This window comes from Phlebotomus papatasi, chromosome 2 (genome assembly GCF_024763615.1).
Source record: "Phlebotomus papatasi isolate M1 chromosome 2, Ppap_2.1, whole genome shotgun sequence".
In the NCBI taxonomy this organism is placed as follows: Eukaryota; Metazoa; Arthropoda; class Insecta; order Diptera; family Psychodidae; genus Phlebotomus; species Phlebotomus papatasi.
In genome coordinates, this window is record NC_077223.1 from 17,031,337 (window position 1) to 17,052,110 (window position 20,774).

Below are 20,774 nucleotides of genomic sequence, written 5' to 3' on the forward strand. Positions count from 1 at the left end.
CAATGAAAATGCGTAAACCAACGAAATACGGTGAGGGCTTTGACGGTGACGGTGAGCATTTTACTGTCAATGTGATTCTGCCCTAAAGTCGTAAAGTTACCAAAAGAATGTTTGAAAAAAAGTTTGCTTCAACTTATGATACTGTTCATGCTCTGCATTCCGCTCATTTGAAGTTATAAGGGCACAACTACAGCCATAACTTTGCTTTTAGTGGTACATCGTAATTTCTTTTTAGTTATTACAGTATTTTTTTATTTTTTTAAGTTTTGGAAAGAAAGTGTAAATTTTAATGTTGTTCAATTCAAATTAATCTTGCGGCAAGAATTGTGCCCCTGTAATATTGAATGAGCAATATTCACGTGTCTTTTATGAGATACGCACAATATATTAAATTTTGTTAACGTACTAACGAAAATGCTCAAGGGACTAAAGACGACTGAAACTAGGTTTGACTACCTTTTGATAAAATATCAATAGGATATCAACAAACAAAAACAATTGTGCGTTGCTCATAATATTTTGTAAAATTGTTTGGAAAAGCATATAAGTCTTCACTTTTTGTAAATATCGAGAATGACTATAGGTGAAAGTACCCTCCCTTCGAACGTTCATGTCTTCGATAAATGTGAATTTTCTTTTATTTTCCTAAGAGATTTCCACATGATTTTCACATAATTATCAATAATTGATAAGAAGCTAAATAATATTTAATAGAAATGTTTATTTTTCTTAGGAAAACTTAAAGAAAATTCACATTATTCGAAGGCATGAACGTTCGAAGGAAGAGTACTTTCCCCTAGTGATCACAAAATATTTTTTTACCTAATTAGAATTATCATTGGTCTTTTAAAATTTTACACTTACCATAATTGATTTTTATCTCGTCGATTTTATTAAAGAAAATAATATTAATAAACAGGCAAAGGTCCACAAACCTGAACTTAATAAATTCATAAAGTTCTGTAATTTTCTTGTTTGCTTCTACAAGTTTCAAAAATTCCATGGAAAATAGAGGAAAGAGCTCAGAAGAGAACCAATAGTTAAAGGGGAAATTTAAATAACTTTAGTTGGGTCTATCGTGTGTTGTGAGCTGAAGTGGCGTTGAGCGGCTTTTGGCGGCTGCCGAGCCATTAGAGTCGTCGTCGTGGACGTTGATCTCTTCGTCGTCGGAGGACGAGGAGTCCGGACGAAGGGTCGCACCATATGGGGCTCTGAGGCCAAGTGACGCCGAGGCGGCCAAGAGTGCCGCCGCGGACGAGGGCACAAGTGTACGAAAAGCGCTATGTTCGCCGCCCATTAATAATGGCGTGGATGCTGTGACTAAGCTTGTGGCTGCCGCTACGGCTGCCGACACCGCTGCTGCCGCCGGGGATGCTTCCCTGGCGGCCACCGGGGCCGGCGGAACCGCGGTAGGGGTGAAATTGCTGGTGCTGTTGTTGCTTGGGGTGGCTCTTTGGGGCGTTGGCGACGACTGCTGTTTGAGGATATTCATGCGCTGGTGGCGTCGCCACTTCGCTCGTCTGTTGGAAAACCAAACCTAGTGTTTAATGAAGAAATTAGTCCACACGGCCAGAAGCCTCCACTCACCCGGCCGCCGGACGGGGAGTGGATGTCACACATGCAACAGTCACAGGAAGCCAACTCACCTGAACTCGTGCTTCGCTCAGTGATGTCCGAGATGCGAGACGTTCACGGGTGCTCACGCACGGATAGTGCGACTTATCGAATTCCTTTTCTAGCTCCTCGAGTTGCTCAGGACTGAAGGTGGTACGATTGCGTCGGAACTTGGGCTGCTCACCATCCAGACTGCCCGAGTCTTCACCCTCGACGTCTTCATGGAAGAAAGGCAGGCTTTTCGAAAAATGAAGTCCGTCGCGAAATTCAAAGCTAGACTTACCGATGAGTCGGCTACCGTCGGGTGAGCCGGCGGTATCGTGAGACGATCCAGGTGAAACGGCAGTACTTGAGGTGGATCCTGGTGGGGTTATACCGCTCATGTTGGCCGCATTTGGCGGCCATAGGTGTGTTGGAGGCCAGGCAAATCCTCCATAAGGATGCGGCGGGTACAAACCATAGCCGGCGGCTCTGGCAAATTCAGCGGCGGCTCTCTCAGCAGCGCGATTTCGCAGAATACGATTTATTGATGACACCGACGGAGCTGTCGCATTGGTGCAAACACCTGGAATTTCAGGGATATTTTTCACATATTTCGACATAAAAAAATTCCTATTACAATTTAAATTATTCAAATCCGTAACGGTATTTAACGATGCCGAAGGAGAAACCCTTTGGACTTAGACTGGAGAATGGGTCTCTTTAAAAATAGAAACGCGATATGTGCTACTATTGTGATCAATTATGGACATCAAATTAAAAATTGTTCGTGGCACGCAATCAGCACGATGGAAGAAAATTATCACAATTATCGAGCGATTTCACGTGGAGGCCACTTCTTGAGCGTGCTTCAGATTTTTTTTTCACTGTGTTCAAATCTGGAAATATTGAATTTGTCGACAAACATCCCAATTGAATTCCGCTGGCAAACTAACATGGAAAATTAGTCGCTCAGCAGCTCTTTGACCATCTCTTCCGCTCACGATCGCTCTAAATTCAGAGGGAAGATTGATCTTCTTAAATTTTTACCCCATGTGGTTTCGGCTAATCCACTGATGTGGAAGTCACAGTGAGAAAATTCGAGCGGAAAATGCAATAAATACACCGTGAATTATGTGAGGTGAAAATTGCACTTGATTGAATTTTTGGGCGGTCGCGGAAGGTCAAGTCTTCACATCATCCTCCTATATCTCATTTTCATTTACCATCTCACTCTTGTAGCTAATTTAGAATTCTGTCAAGTGATCGACAAGATAATAATTGACAGATTAAATATGAAATGCATAATTACAGCCCATGATTCTCGAGATTTGCTTAATTCCGCCAAGTCACCTCTACCCCAGAGTTGTCTGACTTTAATAGTCAATCATAAAACTGTCTTCATTCTTAATTACCTGATCACGTGAGATCACTGAAGAGCAAAAGGGATTATCTCCCGCAAGGAATTTGCAAAATAATGCAATTCAGTGCTTTGGGTGGATGGGGTTGGCCAAATTAAATACACTTTGCGGAATGGTCGAACTCGTAAGTTTAATTGTATTCCTTAAAAGTTGTTCTCGCGTGGTTGATTAAGTTATTTTTATAATTAACCCATTCCTTACCATGGTATTATACATCATACGCAAATTGAGTGATTTTAGATAATATATTCTTGGGCAACTGATACTCGAATTGCTGTCGGGAATAGATTTTTAGTAACTTTAGTTCTTCAATAACTTGGGAAAAATAGTCCGACAAAGATGAAAATACATTTTGTTATTGTTTTCTTGCTTCGCGGAAGGTCATGCAAAATTTTTACTCAAAATGTCGGACGGAAAATTCGACATCCCGTCGAATTTATTAAAATTGGCGTGTTTCCTCTTTCCTGATTTGAATTCTGGTTGCCAATTTGTTTTCTTGGATAGTTACTCTATCTAAAGCAATAGAGTTTGTAATGAATTAAAACACAGTATTTAAATTCAGTGACCTTTAAGACGTGTGTTTGAGGGCGAATCCCCGCGCCCCCATAATAGATAAAATTTATTTCTTTTCAAAAAATTCATCTATTAATCTGTAGGAAACTAATTCCAAAATATGAACATTCTATCTCAAGTATTTCTGGTATATTGACTGAATGGGTTAAATTAGTTTTATAAAATTTGCTCATAATGGCTCCGGCACACCTTTTAGATCAGGAAAATTTCATGAAGTCGAAATTCGAAACCCTTTCTTTCTCACATGTTTTCCATATGATTATCTCATTCTTTCGCATACCAAATTCGATTGAGCTAAATTAAATTTGGAGTGATGTTTAAGAGAAGAAGAAGAGTGCGAGAGAATGAGATAGTCATATGGAAAACATGTGAGAAAGAAAGGGATCTGAAATTCGACTTCATGAAATTTTATTGATCTAAATGGTGTGCCCGAGCCATAGATATAATTTTGAATTTTAAGCATTCGGCGAATATTTTTCATTTCATACAGAAAATGTTTCAAAATTATTCTAAATATTAAACACAGAGAAATATTTCTTCCTAAAGTATTTGAGGGAATGAAGCAGGATTTGGTCCTTCGATCTTTTTTTTATGATTGTGTGTACTTTTTTAGAAAATCTGTCTAAGCAGCTACACTGAAAACCAATCAGATAAGAATTACTCGAGTTCTGCTACTAGATGCAGTTGAAAACATACTTTTGAGAAAAATGCATTTAAATTTTTGCAACGTGTGGAAAACGCATGTTTTTTCGCTCGAAGGTTTTCAAAAATTCGTCGGTTTTGGGCACCTAAAAATTCTTTTCAATAATATATCTTGTCCTATATTTTTCTTTAATTGTTTCTACGTTATTAAAGCACAAAAAAATATCTCAACAAAAACTTTTAGATGGATAGAATGTGTTGAAAAGCAATTTATTAGTTTCTTTTTGAAAAAAATAAATTCGCTTAATTATCTAAAATTTGACGCACAGGAAATCAAGAAAATTCCAGTTTCTTGAAGCTGTTCTAATATTTGTACGACATATCCAAAAGAAGAATTAGTTTTTTGAGATAGCATATCAAACCCGGATTAAAATTAGATTTTCAAAGATGAGCTGTAGTAAAAATAGCGTAACGGAGGGTGGATCAGTTTAAGTCATATTAGGCCTTTAGACAAAATAATTTTTTGGGATAAAAAATAAATAATATGAGAAACGGTCTGTACATATATTATCAGAAAAGCCGTACCTAAGACTCAGTTAGATTGAATTCTGTTCAATGACGTTTAGGAAATCAGTCTTGAAAAAGAACTTCAGCTGTCCGAACCGCCTCACTCTTTCCTAAGGAAATGTTAATAGACTAAAGAGCTCTACGCATTGGGAGCAATTTTCGTCAAAAGTTGCATTATTGACAGAAATTTTACGTTTTCACCTATACACTGAGAAAAAAGAGGGTGTGATTAACTTTTTTTCCTCAGAACTTTAACACTTTTTAGGTGTAAAAATATATCAACATTTTTTAAAGTTAATTTTACACCTTTTTAAGGGTAAAATCAACATGAAAAAGGGTAACTTTAAACCCTAATACACCTGAAAAGGGTAATATTTACACCGATTTTGGATCAATACTGCAGGGTAAAATTAACATTTCCGGAATGTTATTTTAACTTTTTCGGATTTCTCTGTGTAGCAGTGCAGACAATTTCGTTCAAAAATGCATTTTTGACGAACAATGCTCCCAGAGGCCTTAAAAGCAAATTTTTAATTCTTCCAAAACCAGGGATAGATCATACTGATTAGTCTTGATTTATAGCCTAAATTCAAAAGTAAATTCTGAGCTATGCGAGATTCTAGAATATTCTCTGTGTCTTTAAAATAAAATAAAATTTTCATATATCGAAATTGTGAAAATCTACCCTAGATTCCTCAATATCATATACTAAGACCAACCAAAACGATTTTGATGCTTGACCATTTTCAAATTGGTAATGTTCAAATAATGATTAAACCACAGCTAAAACTAAAAATAGAAAAAATGCTGATATGACAATGGGTAATGCAATAATGATATATACACCTTTCTCCATAATAAATAAAGAGTTCGAGCAACAAAAAATTAGGGATACTCTTTCAATTATTTGATATAGTCATTTGCATAGACAATTTCGAGAAATTGAGCTCTTAAGACCAAAAATGCCATCAATATGAAACTCTTGCGTCTCACTATACTTCTTGAAGCTCCTATACCTCACGAGTTGACCAGCAAATTGACCAATTGTGGCTGAAGAGGAAATTGTTGGCACTTAATCAGAAAATCGTGATTGCAACTCTTGCAGCTACCGCCATTGTTTTTTGTATCTCTCAGAATTCTTCACATAGCATATCGACTATTTTACTGCGTGAGCTTTTCCCATATGAGAGAACGAGCTTTCAGGGCATCGTGTGAAAAATACCAACAGAAACTCCAGCAATGGTTTTGAGGTTAGGGAAAAACAGTAGAAATCGGACGCGAGAATCTAACACTAATCGATGAAGGGAGCCACACAAAAAGTGGCTGCAGATTGTAATTGATCGAGAAAAATGTTCAATCTCCGGGGTAATCATTGAGGAAATTGTGCCAAGTCACTGGACACTCTTTAGCCTTTTTCTCGATGGTGAGATGGGATGGCGATAAAAAAAGGGGAAGGCGGTGAGGGTATCACAATATTTAGTCGATGGATCAGCAACAAAGCGTCGATCGTAATGATCGCAAGCCGCCCATTGACGCTCTTCTCAACACGATGATTGAGTGAGAACAAGCAATAAGAGGATCCAAATCATCGGCACAAATCCAATCAAAATCCAATGTACCCACCAAGATCACAAAAAAAGGTATCGGAAGATAAATGAAGAACAATGCTGGGGAGATGCTCGCGCTGAAGATTTGTTCAGACGAAAGGAGCAAAATCGTGGAGATGATGGATTGACGTGTGTGCTACACATTTCCAACATCTGTGTAATTTGTAGTTGAAAACACCCTCAAAAGATCTCCCCTTCCTCTTCCTCCGACACTTATCGATGATCCCTAAATGATTCATTCAACAAAAGACTCTGGTTCTTATTTATTTGTTCACCGGTTCACCATTAATTTCTTCAAACACTCTCGAACCTCTTGAGAGATCAAGGGGAAGCCTCAAGAGGACTTTTCTGGTCATTGAAATCACTATTGAAAAATGATCAATGAAGCACTTGCATGAGTTTAAGGTTATTCTAATCGATTTGTACAGTATAAAAATGTTTTTTAAGTAAAATAAATAAGCACTTGAATTATTTCGGAAATTCAATGGTATTTTTTAGGTTAAGTATTAGGTTAGCGTAATGAACTGTAACTGAATAATGAGCAACATAGAAAAAACTTTTCTTTACTGATTTATGAAATAAGGGCAGAATCACATTGACCGTCAAATTATATCTAACACCGTCTAAATCTCGTCATTTTTCTCAAATTGGCGGACTTTTACCAAAAGTGTCAAGCAAATTCGCTAAAATTATTAAATATTTTTATAGAATAAATTCATGAAATATATGAAAATGCAAAAAAAGTAAAATCGTAATAAACTGTAACGGTTTCTTTCTCGGTTAAACCGTATGGTTAGTTTTGTCACTCACTGTTTCTTAAATATCGACTTATTTATTTTATTTTCTTCTATTTCTTTTAATCTAATAACAAAGAATACATTAAGAGAGCTTCATATTAAAAAAAAATAGAAGAAGGAGAATAATTAAAAATAAAAAGAGTTAAAACGTAAGTTCTTTAAGAACAGCGCCGTTAAGAGCTTGACAGTCAAATTCTTTACCAAATGAATAATAATAATAATAAAGTGAATAATAATAAGAAAAGCAAAAAAGTGCTAAGAATTCGGTAGTAGGGGAAAGTGCTCTCCTTTCGAACGTTCATGCCTTCGAACAATGTGAATTTTCTTTTAGTTTTCATAAGAGACTTACACATTTCTATTAAATATTAATTGTCTTATCATCAATTGTTGATAATTCCGTGATAATTTAGTGTAAATCTTTTATGAAAAACCAAAGAAATTCACATTATTCGAAGACATGAACGTTGGAAGAGAGAGCACTTTCCCCTGTATCAGTACACAGTAACAAAAGATTACAAGGATAATCGTTGGTTTGCTTTTTGTCTACGATTACTCTTGTAAAGTTACTCAAATATGTATTTCAGCAAAACGCGTGATCTGAAAATTTGTAATTTAAATGTTGTGTAATGGTAAACTGTGTAACCAACTGCGAATTATTACACAATTTTGTACATTTTCTTACATATTTAGTGTAAAATTACACAATTTTCAGACAAAGCGTGTACAAATTACACATTTTTGAGACAAAATGTGTACAAATTATACAAATGTGTATCAGTACATACGATTACATTTTTATGTAATATTTACAATGAAAATCATGGTAAAGTATCTGAAATTTTTTACTGTGTAGTTAATCATTTCAATTATAAGCAATATATTTATTTATTAGAGAAATATTAGTTATAAAAAATGTAGGTCTATGATGCCAGTGAATTAAAAATAAATACAATTAATTGCTTATCTATGTATTATTGAATCTGAATGCAAGTAATTTTATTAATTTTTGACCCATTTTTTATAGTTCTGTATTACAATCATCTGTATAAAAATGTAAATTGCTACTCAAAAATTAAGTAGCATATCCAAAATTATTAAAATTACTTGCATTCAGATTCAATAATAGATAGATAGCAATTAATTGTATTTATTTTTAATTTACTGGCATCATAGATCTACATTTTTTATGGGTCGCGGTCAAAATCCCGAAAACCAAAATCCCTAATTCTTAAAAGTGTCATAGCTACTCCCACGATTGTACCAGCGCTTGCTGGAGACAAAGGAAATTTTTCTGTGTCTTGGGAAATTATTCTCCATATAATTTCATCCTATCAGGATTTTGAACATTCGGTATTTTGGCTTTCGAGATTTTAGTTTTCGGGATTTGGCTCTTTAGGGATTTTGGCTTTCGGGATTTTGGATTTCGAGATTTTGGCTTTCGGGTTTTGGCTGCCTCCGAAAAAAAATTATCAGTAATTTTTAATTCGGATTGAATTTTCGAATTGAATTTTAATTCGGATGCATTATTGCTTAATTAAGTAGTGTTTCAGTAATGGGGCTCCGGCACATCATTTAGATAAAATATAGTCTTAAGAAAAAACCTGTAGATCTAAAAGGCATGAAAAATAATCTGAAATCTAATCTAATTTAATCTAAGATCAGGAAAATTTCATGAAGTCGAAATTCGAATCCCTTTCTATTGTATTATTCTTTCGCACTCTTCTTCTTTTTCATGTCAAAAGGTTTTCATTATGCAAACGTTTTGAGAAAGAAAGGGACGCGAATTTTGATTTCATGAAATTAAACCGAGCTGAAAGGTGTGCCAGAGGCCTAATAATTAAAATCAAAATTAAAAAAAAAATTGTTTAAAAAAATTGTACAAGAAAATAATTAAATATTCTAAGCAAGAGAATAATTAAGAAGTTATTAATCAACTGGATACGTGTGATTCACATTTACTTATTAAAATGGAATATTTATTGACCAAACATATTTATTCCTTAAAATTTTAAGCTGTGAGAAATATTCTGTCAGGCTTTATCTTCAAATCTTAAACAATTCTAAGTTTCTTAGAAAAAGTTTTAAAGTTGGTAATATACAGATTTGGGACTGAAAACTTATTTAACCCTTAATTTCTTTGTTTAGATATTCTTTTACATTTTCTTGAGTTCTTGAAATTATACTGCGGTTACATTTGTGTGTTAAAAATACTGCTTCTCTACATTTTTTTTCTTCAAAATACTTATGCTTTTTTTGTGTCTACATTTGATGCAATTCACGACCGACACGACGTTTGTATTATCATTTGCTATCAAATACAGGTAAACATCAAATTAAACCGACGGTGTGTTAGTATTTCACAGACAAGTTACCAAAAGTCACACGCTATTAATACTATGGAAATTTTGCTTCCATGTGATAACTCTCAAGGGTGTTTTTACAAAATTCCTCCCCAGTTATTGATAATTTTTTTTACGATAAACTAATTCTAAATTTCTCTTCAAACATTCTAGTTTTATAGCTCCTCTGCAATTACTGTCTAGAAAAAAAAATGTCTCGGGTAGTGCTTCAAGAGCATAAGAGGAAATAGGCGATTCCTTTGCGTATAATTTCAATGTAGATTAGTTTTTGTGGGCATGTGCAGCGATAGAAATAAACATAATGGGGAAAATAACTATGTTTTGGGGTATGTTTATCCACCTTTTAGTTTTGTCAATAGGAATAGAATGAATGGCAGTCAGTAATAGATAGTTTGCGGTTATATCATAAACTGAAAAAATTCCGTTGTGGTTTCCACTGAGATCGCCCAAAATGATATGACAGTGTTGATGAAAAAAGATTTAATAGGTATGTTTGGCACGATCATTGATGCACAAGAAGTGGCCGGAAGTTAATGGTGAGATTTTTTTTTCATCCAAATATCTAGTCACATGAAAAGACGAATTCTTCAGGAGAATTTTCCATAAGTATCAGAAAATTCGCCGTTGGAAGTTGTCCAAGAGCGTAAAGAATCATCTAATGAAAGAATTAAGGAATTTACGTTGATCGGTTGACTAGTCACGAATTGTCGCATCTTGTGATCACGAATTCGATCGAAAAATGGTGTGAAATAATTGAAAATTGCACCCCTGGTGGGCCCAATTTCTCCTCATTCAATCTCTCCAGAATTTGTGTGGGACAAACAATGAAAATTGCCGCGTAATCCAAGAAGCAATTCACGGAGAATGTGACTCTCGGATCGATTGGGCTGATCGAAAGGGGACCATAAATTGGCTGTCTTATCAAATGGACGGAATCAAGGTGTCTCATGGGGAGCAATCAACGTTCGTCAATTCTTACCTTCCGAAATCAATCGCTCCCGGATTTCCCAGGCAAATATTGTGGGATTCTCCCGTTTGTACTGTTCAATTTTTGAGACGACAGCTGGTGTTGCTACCTTTGGTTTGGAGCCTCCAATGAGTCCTGGTGGTCGCAGAGTACCTGCAAGAACAGGAAGGCGAAATAATTTAATTTCTAAGCATTTGAGAGATAGGGAAAGTGCTTTAAAATTCTATTTCTCTTTCGATTAACCATCTATCAATAGATTAATGGATAGAAAATGAACCGGACAGTACGATAGGTACCATAGGTACAATATATCCAGTAAAATACAAAGTTTTGGTATAAAAATATAAATAAATATGATTATGAAAGGATCACAGCTAAATATTTTAAATTTGTAACGCTTGGTGTTTACAGAACCGACTTTAATTTTTCAAATTGAATTTAAGTTGTACGTAAGGAAAATCAAATTTCTTTATTTTTCTATGGCTTAAATTTTCCTTCAAATTTACTATTTTTATTTTACACGTACCACTTTTACTAATAAAAATCCAGATTACAATAATAAAATAACCATTTAAAAATATTTCAAAATAAAATTGGCGACACAACTAAAAATGTATTGTTTTTTTATATTAGTAAAAAAAAGGATTTAAAAAATTAATTGTTTAAATTTGAGATATTATTTCTGACATTAAATGAGAAATATCTGAAGATTTCCACATAAATGCTGTGAATATTTTGTACTTAATTTTTTTCATAACACTATGCAACAAATTCACAACTTTTTTTGTTAACGGAGATCTTACATGGTACGTTTGATAGAGTCAAGTCCCCTGATTAAGAATCTGGTCTTGGTTTTGCTCCTATACGTAACAATTTTTTTTTATTAATACTTTTATATTTTTTCTGCTTTGCCTTACATTATCCGTTATATCTCAGGTTCTAGCGAACGGAACTTGAAAAGTGTGGATGCGTTGGAAAGCTCATTAGTCGAGCTTCAATTTTGATAATTACAAAAAACCTTGTAAAACCACTCCTTCGGGGTGTAAAATTGAAGTTTCTCTAAAAATTACCAAAAAAATGGTCCTAAAGTGAGGTTTTAAAAATTTGTATAAAATAAACTAAACAAAATATTAAAAATCCAATGATACCAGGTGATAGGCCACACTTAGAACTACAATTTTGTTCATAGAAAACATCGCGCTATAATCACTCTAAATGCCTCATTTGTTGGTTTTTGTCATTTTCCAAAAATATGAAATACCTATTTTAGAGCAAATTTCCTAAAGATAACTGAGAAAATATCTTTTAAAACTTACGTGAAACATACCTAAAATTTTGAGATTCTTCTTTAAATTGATCGGGGGACCATCAACATAATTTTCATTTACATCCCAAATCAACCCTCAATACGAAACTCTCAGTTTACCTTTTAAGAATACAATTTTTGTTTCTATTTATTTCCATCCATCCATCTAATACTATTTCTAGTAGAGGTTAATTTTAAGTGAAAGTACGATCTAAAGTCATTGAAATATGTTCGCGAAATGTCCGCTGATACTTTTTCTACTTATCATAAAAGAGCATCCCAAAAGGAGTTTAGGGGCTTCTTCTTGCGGCTGAATGTTGATTGGGGATGGAAATGAAAATTATGTTGATGGTCCTCCGATCAATTTAAAGAAGAATCTCAAAATTTAGGTATGTTTCACGTAAGTTTTAAAAGATATTTTCTCAGTTATCTTTAGGGAATTTGCTCTAAAATAGGTATTTCATATTTTTGGAAAATGACAAAAACCAACAAATGAGGCATTTAGAGTGATTATAGCGCGATGTCTTCTATGAACAAAATTGTAGTTCTAAGTGTGGCCTATCACCTGGTATCATTGGATTTTTAATATTTTGTTTAGTTTATTTTATACAAATTTTTAAAACCTCACTTTAGGACCATTTTTTTGGTAATTTTTAGAGAAACTTCAATTTTACACCCCGAAGGAGTGGTTTTACAAGGTTTTTTGTAATTATCAAAATTGAAGCTCAACTAATGAGCTTTCCAACGCACCTACACTTTTCAAGTTCCGTTTGCTAGAACCTGAGATATAACGGATAATGTAAGGCAAAGCAGGAAAAATATAAAAGTATTAATAAAAAAAAATTGTTACGTATAGGAGCAAAACCAAGACCAGATTCTTAATCAGGGGACTTGACTCTATCAAACGTACCATGTGAGATCTCCGTTAAAAAAACCGTGTTGCATAGTGTAATTTACGTTTGCACGGGAGTAGGTAGGATAAAATACAAAGAATCCCTTTTCTTAGCATTAGGGTGGAGTAACCACTTATCGCCATGTTTAAGAAAAAGAGGAATTAATTTTATTATAACTTTTAAACTCTTATTACGATAACTCAAATTTGACACAAAACTACTTAGATGTATTGGCTCTAGATTCGTGAAAACAATTGTCCTAGAATTTAACGCTGGACTTTTTAACAAACTGATTTTTATTAACAATGCAAAAATAACCACTTCGTCGTCACTTTTCACCACTTTTCGCCAGTTTTGTAACCACTTCTCGCCACCCACTTGAAAAGATTCAAACTCGATTATTTCAGGCAATATTACAAAAAGAATGCATTCAACAATTCGTTGGTTCCGAAGAAGACTATTGTAAGTCCAAAATGTAAACTTTACAGGAAAGAGGTTTAAAGTTTGACAGCTAATTATTTCCATTAATTTCACTGCATTTAGTATACTTTCAGCTTTTGAAACTATTTTATCATACTTACGCATTGAATATCTTCTAGTTAACACTACTTTTAAATTAATTATAGCAAAATTGTGGGCAAAAAACTCAATAATTGGGCACGCTGATTTTAAGTTTTTTTCTTGTAACTTTTAATAAGAATATCTTTAGGAATATCTTAATCAACATAAAATTTTGTGGGGATATAGATCTAAGGTTTCTGTATCCAATGATACCATCTTTTTATACTACTGTAAGTAGAATTACAATAGTCTTCTTCGGAACCGACGAATTGCTTTTCCTCATGATTACCTTATTATTACTCACTTTAAATGATTTTTCTTCACATTTATTTAAGAAATCAAATTATTAGTCAATTGCAAAAAGTAAACAATGCAAATTTGATAATTGAGAATATGCGAAGTAAAGTTAGAGTCGCCTATTAAAAATAAATGGCGACAGGTGGTAAAATCAATTCCAGAAGATAACCGCTTTTCGCCATGCCTCATTTATATATAAAAATAGTATAAAATGAAATATAAATTAACTAAATATAAATTTTATGTATTCTACAAGGGTAATTAAATATTCAATTGACAAATTATTTATCCAACAAGGTATTTTTTGCTTGATGAAAATTTGATGACACTTAGTTTAGTATATTTGGTAAGAAATATTGGATTCGATGCACTTGCTTAAAATATTACTCTAAAGATTGCTCAAAATCGTAAATCCAAAAAGAATAATTATTATTTTTAGAATCTATATATCTAATCACGAAAAATAGCGATTTCAATATAAGTGGCAAAAAGTGGGGCAGTGGCGAGAAAGGGTGATACTACCCTAATCCGATTCTCAAGATGTTAATTGAACAAAAAATCGCCGATGAATACGAGTAAACTGTTGCTTTGTTGATTCAGCAAATATTTGGAAAGGTGCCCTTAAACAGTCCACTAAAGGATGTTGAGCCCTTGTATTTCCCTAAGACACTTAATCAATAAATCGGTTGTTCCGCCCCTTGTTAGAGTTTCTCCACATTCACGATTTGCCAATTCCTCCCATCCCCAATTAATACTCAGCGACTCGTTGGCAATCCAAACACTGGAGATGCCGCCGGGCACGAGCAGAGGGTGGAGCTGAGCCCATAATTTCTCCACAACTGGCATGAGCTTTTGGCCCATTCGATGACATGGAGGACTTTACGCACATTAATTAAGCACCTCTAATCGCAAATTGCGGTGTCGAACCGGCCTGGGTGGTCGATTCTCCACCTCGAACCAATTGTCCATTTTCAGATATGGAGATTGGAGAGCAACCCCCCGGCGGTCCCTGGCCACTTTTTCACCGGACGCTTGAGCCACAACAATCACGGTCAATTGTTGGATAGGAGGACTCCAATGGTGCACACCTGCAATTTCGTATGGTAATCGGACGTAGAATTTAATAAACATTTCGATAAATGCTGGCCTCCCAAGGGGGGTGCAAGAGGGCCTATTTCTCCATGCCAGATCAAAATCAATTTACGCAGAAAAGTGAATTCGTTTCACCAGCCACTCCACAAGACACCTATCAATTTGCTGGATCTTTTGTGTTTCCCCAGATGCTCTCACCAGCCAATTCTTTCACTTCGCCTCCACGCCAGTTAAACTTTTATCTCCAATTGAAAGCCCAACTCTTTTTGGTGATCTCTCTAATATCTTCCACTCTATTTGTGTAACACAAATTCCATACACAAATAAATGATGGTTGGAACTTGGCACAATATCGACAAATGATTACAGATCAACAGCCAATTTTTTTACGATGGGTGTTACGCTTTTAATGTGCTTATGACCAAATGCCAAGGAGTTTATTGATTCAAAATGGGTCACATTTCCATAATTAATTGAAAACAGTGTAAATTCATGAAACTTATATAATAATGTCGAGTGTTATTATTGATTTGCGAAAATAAAGGGAATGTTTTGTGTAGTGAAGAATTAAGGGGTACGCTCATATACTTTATTTAAACCAAATATATTGTCTTCAAGTGCTTAAATTATTACTTTCAAGTTTGAGTTCAGAAATTTAGTTTTATTACGGTGAAATATAATTATTTATCGAGATTAAATAATTTTTAAAAATAAATTTCCTTTCTTAAAATCAATGCAGAAGTAACGGATTTCTCAATGAAAAGAATGTTCAAATCATTTTAAGCCACACCCTTTTGGGGGAAAATGAATAACAAAAAAATATAAAATATTTCATCAATTAATAGAAAAATAGTACAACCTACCCTAAGCTTATCACTCTTACTAATTTACATTTATGAAAGGTATAAAACGACTATGCTTATTGAAATAAGCCACACCCTCATAAAACTTGTGAAAGAGAAAAACAAAATTACTAAACCACATTTATTAGAAATGTTCTGCAAAATAGTAAATTAATTTATGAAAATAATTGATAAATATGAAATTTAATAGTGCTACGCCTAATTTCTTTGTGGAACCTTTAATTTTTGTTGGAAGTACTGGACAATATCGGACTCTCTTTAGTTTTCCTAAATTCTATAAGTTTTGAGTTTTTCTATACGAACGGGGTGCTGTAGAAAAGTACTTAGAAGAGTTCGGGAAGAACAAGGATCCCGGAGAAATGGTGTCCGACATTTACTGCTCAAACTCAAAGAGAGAGCAGTTATAATCCACTTTTTTTCAACTTGTCACCGACCTGGAAGACAAACGGTAATAGATATCGACAGGGATATAGACTTTCATTTTCTTTCGTTCAAAATTGGACTGAGATTTTCCAACGATTTTCGAATATGTTATGGAGCGGTGGCACCCAAAATCCCGAAAGCCAAAATCCCGAACGCCAAAATCCCGAAAGCCAAAATTCCGAAAAGGCCAAAATCCCGAAAGCAAAAATCCCGGAAGCCAAAATTCCGAGTGTTTAAAATCCTGAAAGGGATGAAATTATATGGAGGAAAATGTTTAGAAAATTTCCCAAGACACAGAAGATTTCCCTTTGCCTTCAGCAAGCGCGGGTTCAATCGTGGGAGTAGCTATGACTCTTTTAAGAATTCGAAATTTTGGCCCATTCGGGATTTTGGCTTTCGGGATTTTGGCTTTCGGGATTTTGGCGTTCGGGATTTTGGCTTTCAGGATTTTGGCTTTCGGAATTTTGACCAGGACACTTATACGGGCTTCAGACCTAAGGCTTAGCCATATGGCTTAACTTTTCTAATTTCTTATCAGTCAAGATTTTTTGGAAAATTTTGATTTAGTATTGGATTATTATGGTCAAATGACCTATTACATTTTAAAAAATCAATAAAATCGGTTGCTGTTTAAGGTTTTGAGACTCTCCGGAACTGGGCTAAACCTCTAGTCTGAAGACGATCTTATGCAGGGAGCCTTGGTGAAAATTTCGTGAATGGATACGTAAGGCCCGAAATTTTGCAATTTTGAATTATTGAAGGTCAAAGTTCAACAACTTTGAGGAGCTCATTTTACAACTGATTTGCTTTAATTTGGATTTTTTGAAAAGGTTTTGCAATCTTCAATCCGAATGCATCGAACTTAATTAGAAAGACTCTCTTCAATTCTTCTGGTATTCGTCAGAAAAATATTCCTCTTTCAAATTAAAAGAGTCGGGTTTTTCTCCAAAGCTTTCGACCCTTTGAGTGAGTCTTCTTCAGTGAGCTGAGAAAATATTTATTTTTTCAGAATAATTTTCAACAATTTTTCATTCTCTCACTCAAAACTTACTCAATTTAGAAACTTTCAAATATTTGAGTTAATCATAAATTAATCTCTAAAGTACCCGTAATTGATGTATCACTCCCAAATATTTAAAAAAAAATCGTTTTTATTCGTTCGATACAGCCAGAGGCTAAACGGTAAGAGATATCAACTTACGATCTTCGATGATCCCCCATGAGTCATAGAACAGCATTTTTTATTTTTTAATCTAACCACCCTCTTTTACGTTCGCAATCAGGGGTGACATGATAACTTCTTTTGAACAGTATCGACTGTCGCTTCTGATCATTTTAAATGATAGTTATACTTTTTATGGATGTTACAAATCTTTATCAACAGTCACATTAATTTAAGAATGGTACAATAAGTCGTCCAATTTTGTTTAAAAGTCTATTATTCAGTCAATCTACTAGACATATATTTATCGATAATATCGATTCGATAGTATCGAAAAGTTATCATTCCACCCCAGGTTTTTTTAGTTATTTCGAAAATGGTTCCTACAATTTTCTTAATTTTCTAATATGTTTTGGAGGTAGTCAGGGTGAACATTTTATCCATAGACACCTATGACGGAAAAAGATCTCGATATCGAAAATTCGGAGGTTAAAGTTAAACCACTTTAGAGGGCCTACTTCACACTTGATTTGCCTTAATTAGGATTCCTTTGAAAGGTCTTAAAATTTCCAGCTCCGGAGGCATGAGTTTCAATAGGCAATAAATCGGTAGGGGGAAGTGGAGCACTTTTGAAAGTGAAGTACCTTTGAAATTGGGATTTTTCACCTAATTTTAAATAAAGTTGAGCCTTATTGTGATTTATTTTAGCTGCACAAATAGATTGAGAAGCTAAATTACATTAAAATATGGCTCAGTTCCCTTAAACAAAGGAGAAAAATCCCAACTTGAAAGGTATCCCACTTTCAAAAGCGCTCCACTTCCCCCTAAAGTACCTATAAAGGATTGCCTTTCTCAATTTTAATTTTGTATTTTTCCGTATTTTCTAATGCTTTACTTATTTATAACTCAATTTAATCGGTAGTAAACCGGTATGCACCCAAAAATAATGCGACAAAATAATTCACGGAGAGTTCTTTCTGGTAAGTTTGAGCACTCAGCAATGCCGAGACGCTTTGTCATATCTTTTTAAATGTTAAGAATAATTTTAGAGAAAACAAATGCGATTTAATAGATTCCAAAAGTCAGTCTCTTCTGTATATTGATATCAACCTCAAACAAGATTGTCTTACTCATGAGTTAGGTACACGTCTCGTGCATGCTTTCCCTTAGAATCCAATAGCATAAAAGAACTCGACAATGTAAATTACTCTGATTTGAATTTGTTTACACTATTGAACTTACTTTATGGTCAACCCTTTTGACTGTCCACCTTCGCTTAGTATAAAATGTGATTTATAAAATATGCTACAGCATTCTATAGTTATGCCCAATTTTAAAATGCCTTGAAACATTTCTTAGATCATACTATTAAAAAAATAATGAATCCTCATTAAATTAAAGTGTCTGTAGGAAAGTCACCAAAAAAAAAATCAGAGCGCGCAAGAAGTGTAAGAGTAGCCTTATCACCTTAACGACCTGCCATAAAGTTAGGAATGAAATCAAGTGCATTCCAAGTGAACTTCTTGATCAGTGGAGAGTGTCAATAGAGGCAATTGAGCTCTACTAAATAAAATTTCATTATCAGCCAAGCCCCCGCAAAATATTCAAAGAGCTTTGAAACCGTGGCATAGATGATGAGATGTCAATGCAAAAAGATTGGCTATCGATTATCACGAGGGATACCACGCAAGAGATCTGGAAAAGTGTCGTTTTATTTCTCTATCGACATCTACGATGGAAGATAAGAGGTTGCATTGCGTGGACTTTTGTCTTCCGCTTTTCCCTTCTGCGATCTCTGGGGCTGTGTTAAATCGAGAAGAAAAAGAGATCGAGGCGATATCGAGGAATTTTCAAACGTTTTCGAGTTTAAACAGGTTGTTGCGCACTTTTTAAGAGCACGCAGACACAGACACAAATTGTAGCAAGTGTTCTTGGGCTGTGAAAGAGATATATTTTTTTTAGTCTTATAACCCATCTTCTAAGCATCGAAGCAGAAGAAAGAACCCAGCTAAATACACACTGGAACAGAAGAGGCAGAAATGGAGTGAGAGAGAGAGATGAGGGAATGTCTAAAATGCTCATCAGTCGGCCCAAAAGTCAGTAAAAAGTAAATAAAATTTAACCATAAAATACAATTTATTGTAAACAAACGATAAAATTCATCAATTTGGAAAGCAACTCCATAAAATGGCACAAAGCAACAGAGCCACAATAAAAATTTCAATCGTGGTCTTTTCTTGATAAGACCTCCACTCAACAGGGTGATCCACATCATAGCATCGTCCCCATGATCACCGATAGATTTTTAGTATTTGTCTAGGTCCACTTGAGGATCACCCTTGTAGGCTAATCCAATTAAAATGTCTTTCCCCTCGAGCGCAGAGGGGAAGGCCTTAGATGAGAGAAAAACCACATAAAATCGTCCTATCAAATTACTATCAAAAGCCAATGAATCCATGTGGATCGTAAAAATGTGTCATTTTATATGAACGCACCCTAATTTAATCATTTCCATTTAATCACCGCAGAAGAACATCAATCCAGGGAATACCACTTGGCCTTAGGGTTTCTGAACAAGTGCGAAATTTTAATTAAAAATTTCAAATAAAGAACACGGTTATTGACACTCAATGGGTCAAGCAGTAGAGCACTCGCTCTATAATGCAAGTGTCCCGGGTTCGAATCCCCTTTAGGTCACCAGGAATTTTTCTGGCGTTAAAGGTGTTCGGATTGCATCCAGTGAGCTTCACTGCACTTGATTCCACGGGCATGGGACTGACAACCTCATCCCGTACAAGAAAAAAATAATAATGAATGTCTAGAAATCCCCTTGCGGGAAGGCCTAGTTCCTTCATGGAACGCTGTGCCAACATTATTATTATTATTGAGTTCGTTATTGATATATAAGTAGTTCAGAGACTGTCATTCAATCCTTAATCAGCAAAAATTCCAAAAACAAACATACTTATTAATATAAAATATTTACAACTTAAATCTTAAAATAAAAAAACTATTTTTTAGAAAACATATACTCGAAAAGATAATAAGGATAAAATAAAATTAATATGTTTTAATTAACACGTTTTAGGGAAAAATCGATATGTCAAACATTTTAGTAAATATTGAAATTATAAAATAATAAAAACTAGATAATTTTACGCAAATTTTCGGAAAATATCAGAGTGTTAAAATCACAATAAGTTTCAAAAAGGTGGCTTACAGTTAAAATTGTAATAGAATTTTTATGATATTTTATAATATTGAATTAATATATTATAAAAAAAGTGTGCAATTTTTTTATCATAGATCCAAATTACTGATAAGGCTTACAAGGATCACTTTGACCCTTTCGACCACATAAGAAGCCTAAAGAGTTTTACACGCAAGTTTTAAGTACAAAATTTTTAATAATATCTTGCTTATATATTGCATTGCAAGGAAAATCTTCAAGAAGTTATAAATTACTCAATCCACAAGTAATTTAAAATTTCGGATAAATAAATATTAATTTGCAAAATATTTGGAAAATTATAAATTTTAATTTTAATAAATTTAAAGACTTAGTCGCACTTAGTTATGGCCATTATAGTTATTTCTAATATCATATTTAATCATCGAACAATTAAATCTTACGAGTAATAAATATATAT

General features: G+C 34.3%; 1 protein-coding gene across 4 annotated transcripts in view; it reads right to left on the reverse strand.

Annotated features, from left to right (window-relative positions):
• Positions 1–246: 246 nt before the first annotated feature.
• The window catches only part of LOC129802831 (paired box protein Pax-6), a 43,433-nt gene continuing 22,905 nt past the window's right edge, over positions 247–20,774 (reverse strand). The window contains exons 3-7 of one of the 4 annotated variants that reach the window (XR_008751823.1): positions 10,540–10,680; positions 1,898–2,179; positions 1,647–1,831; positions 791–1,520; positions 247–577 (exon numbers count right to left, since the gene is read on the reverse strand). Coding sequence is in view for 2 of the 4 variants with exons in the window: in XM_055848940.1 (XP_055704915.1) it covers positions 1,064–1,537; positions 1,647–2,179; positions 10,540–10,680 (1,148 nt within the window). In the remaining 2 variants the exon portion in view is untranslated. Of the gene's footprint in view, positions 1,538–1,646; positions 2,180–10,539; positions 10,681–20,774 lie in introns of all 4 variants that reach the window. The other 3 variants (XR_008751822.1, XM_055848941.1, XM_055848940.1) reach the window with 3 other exon arrangements.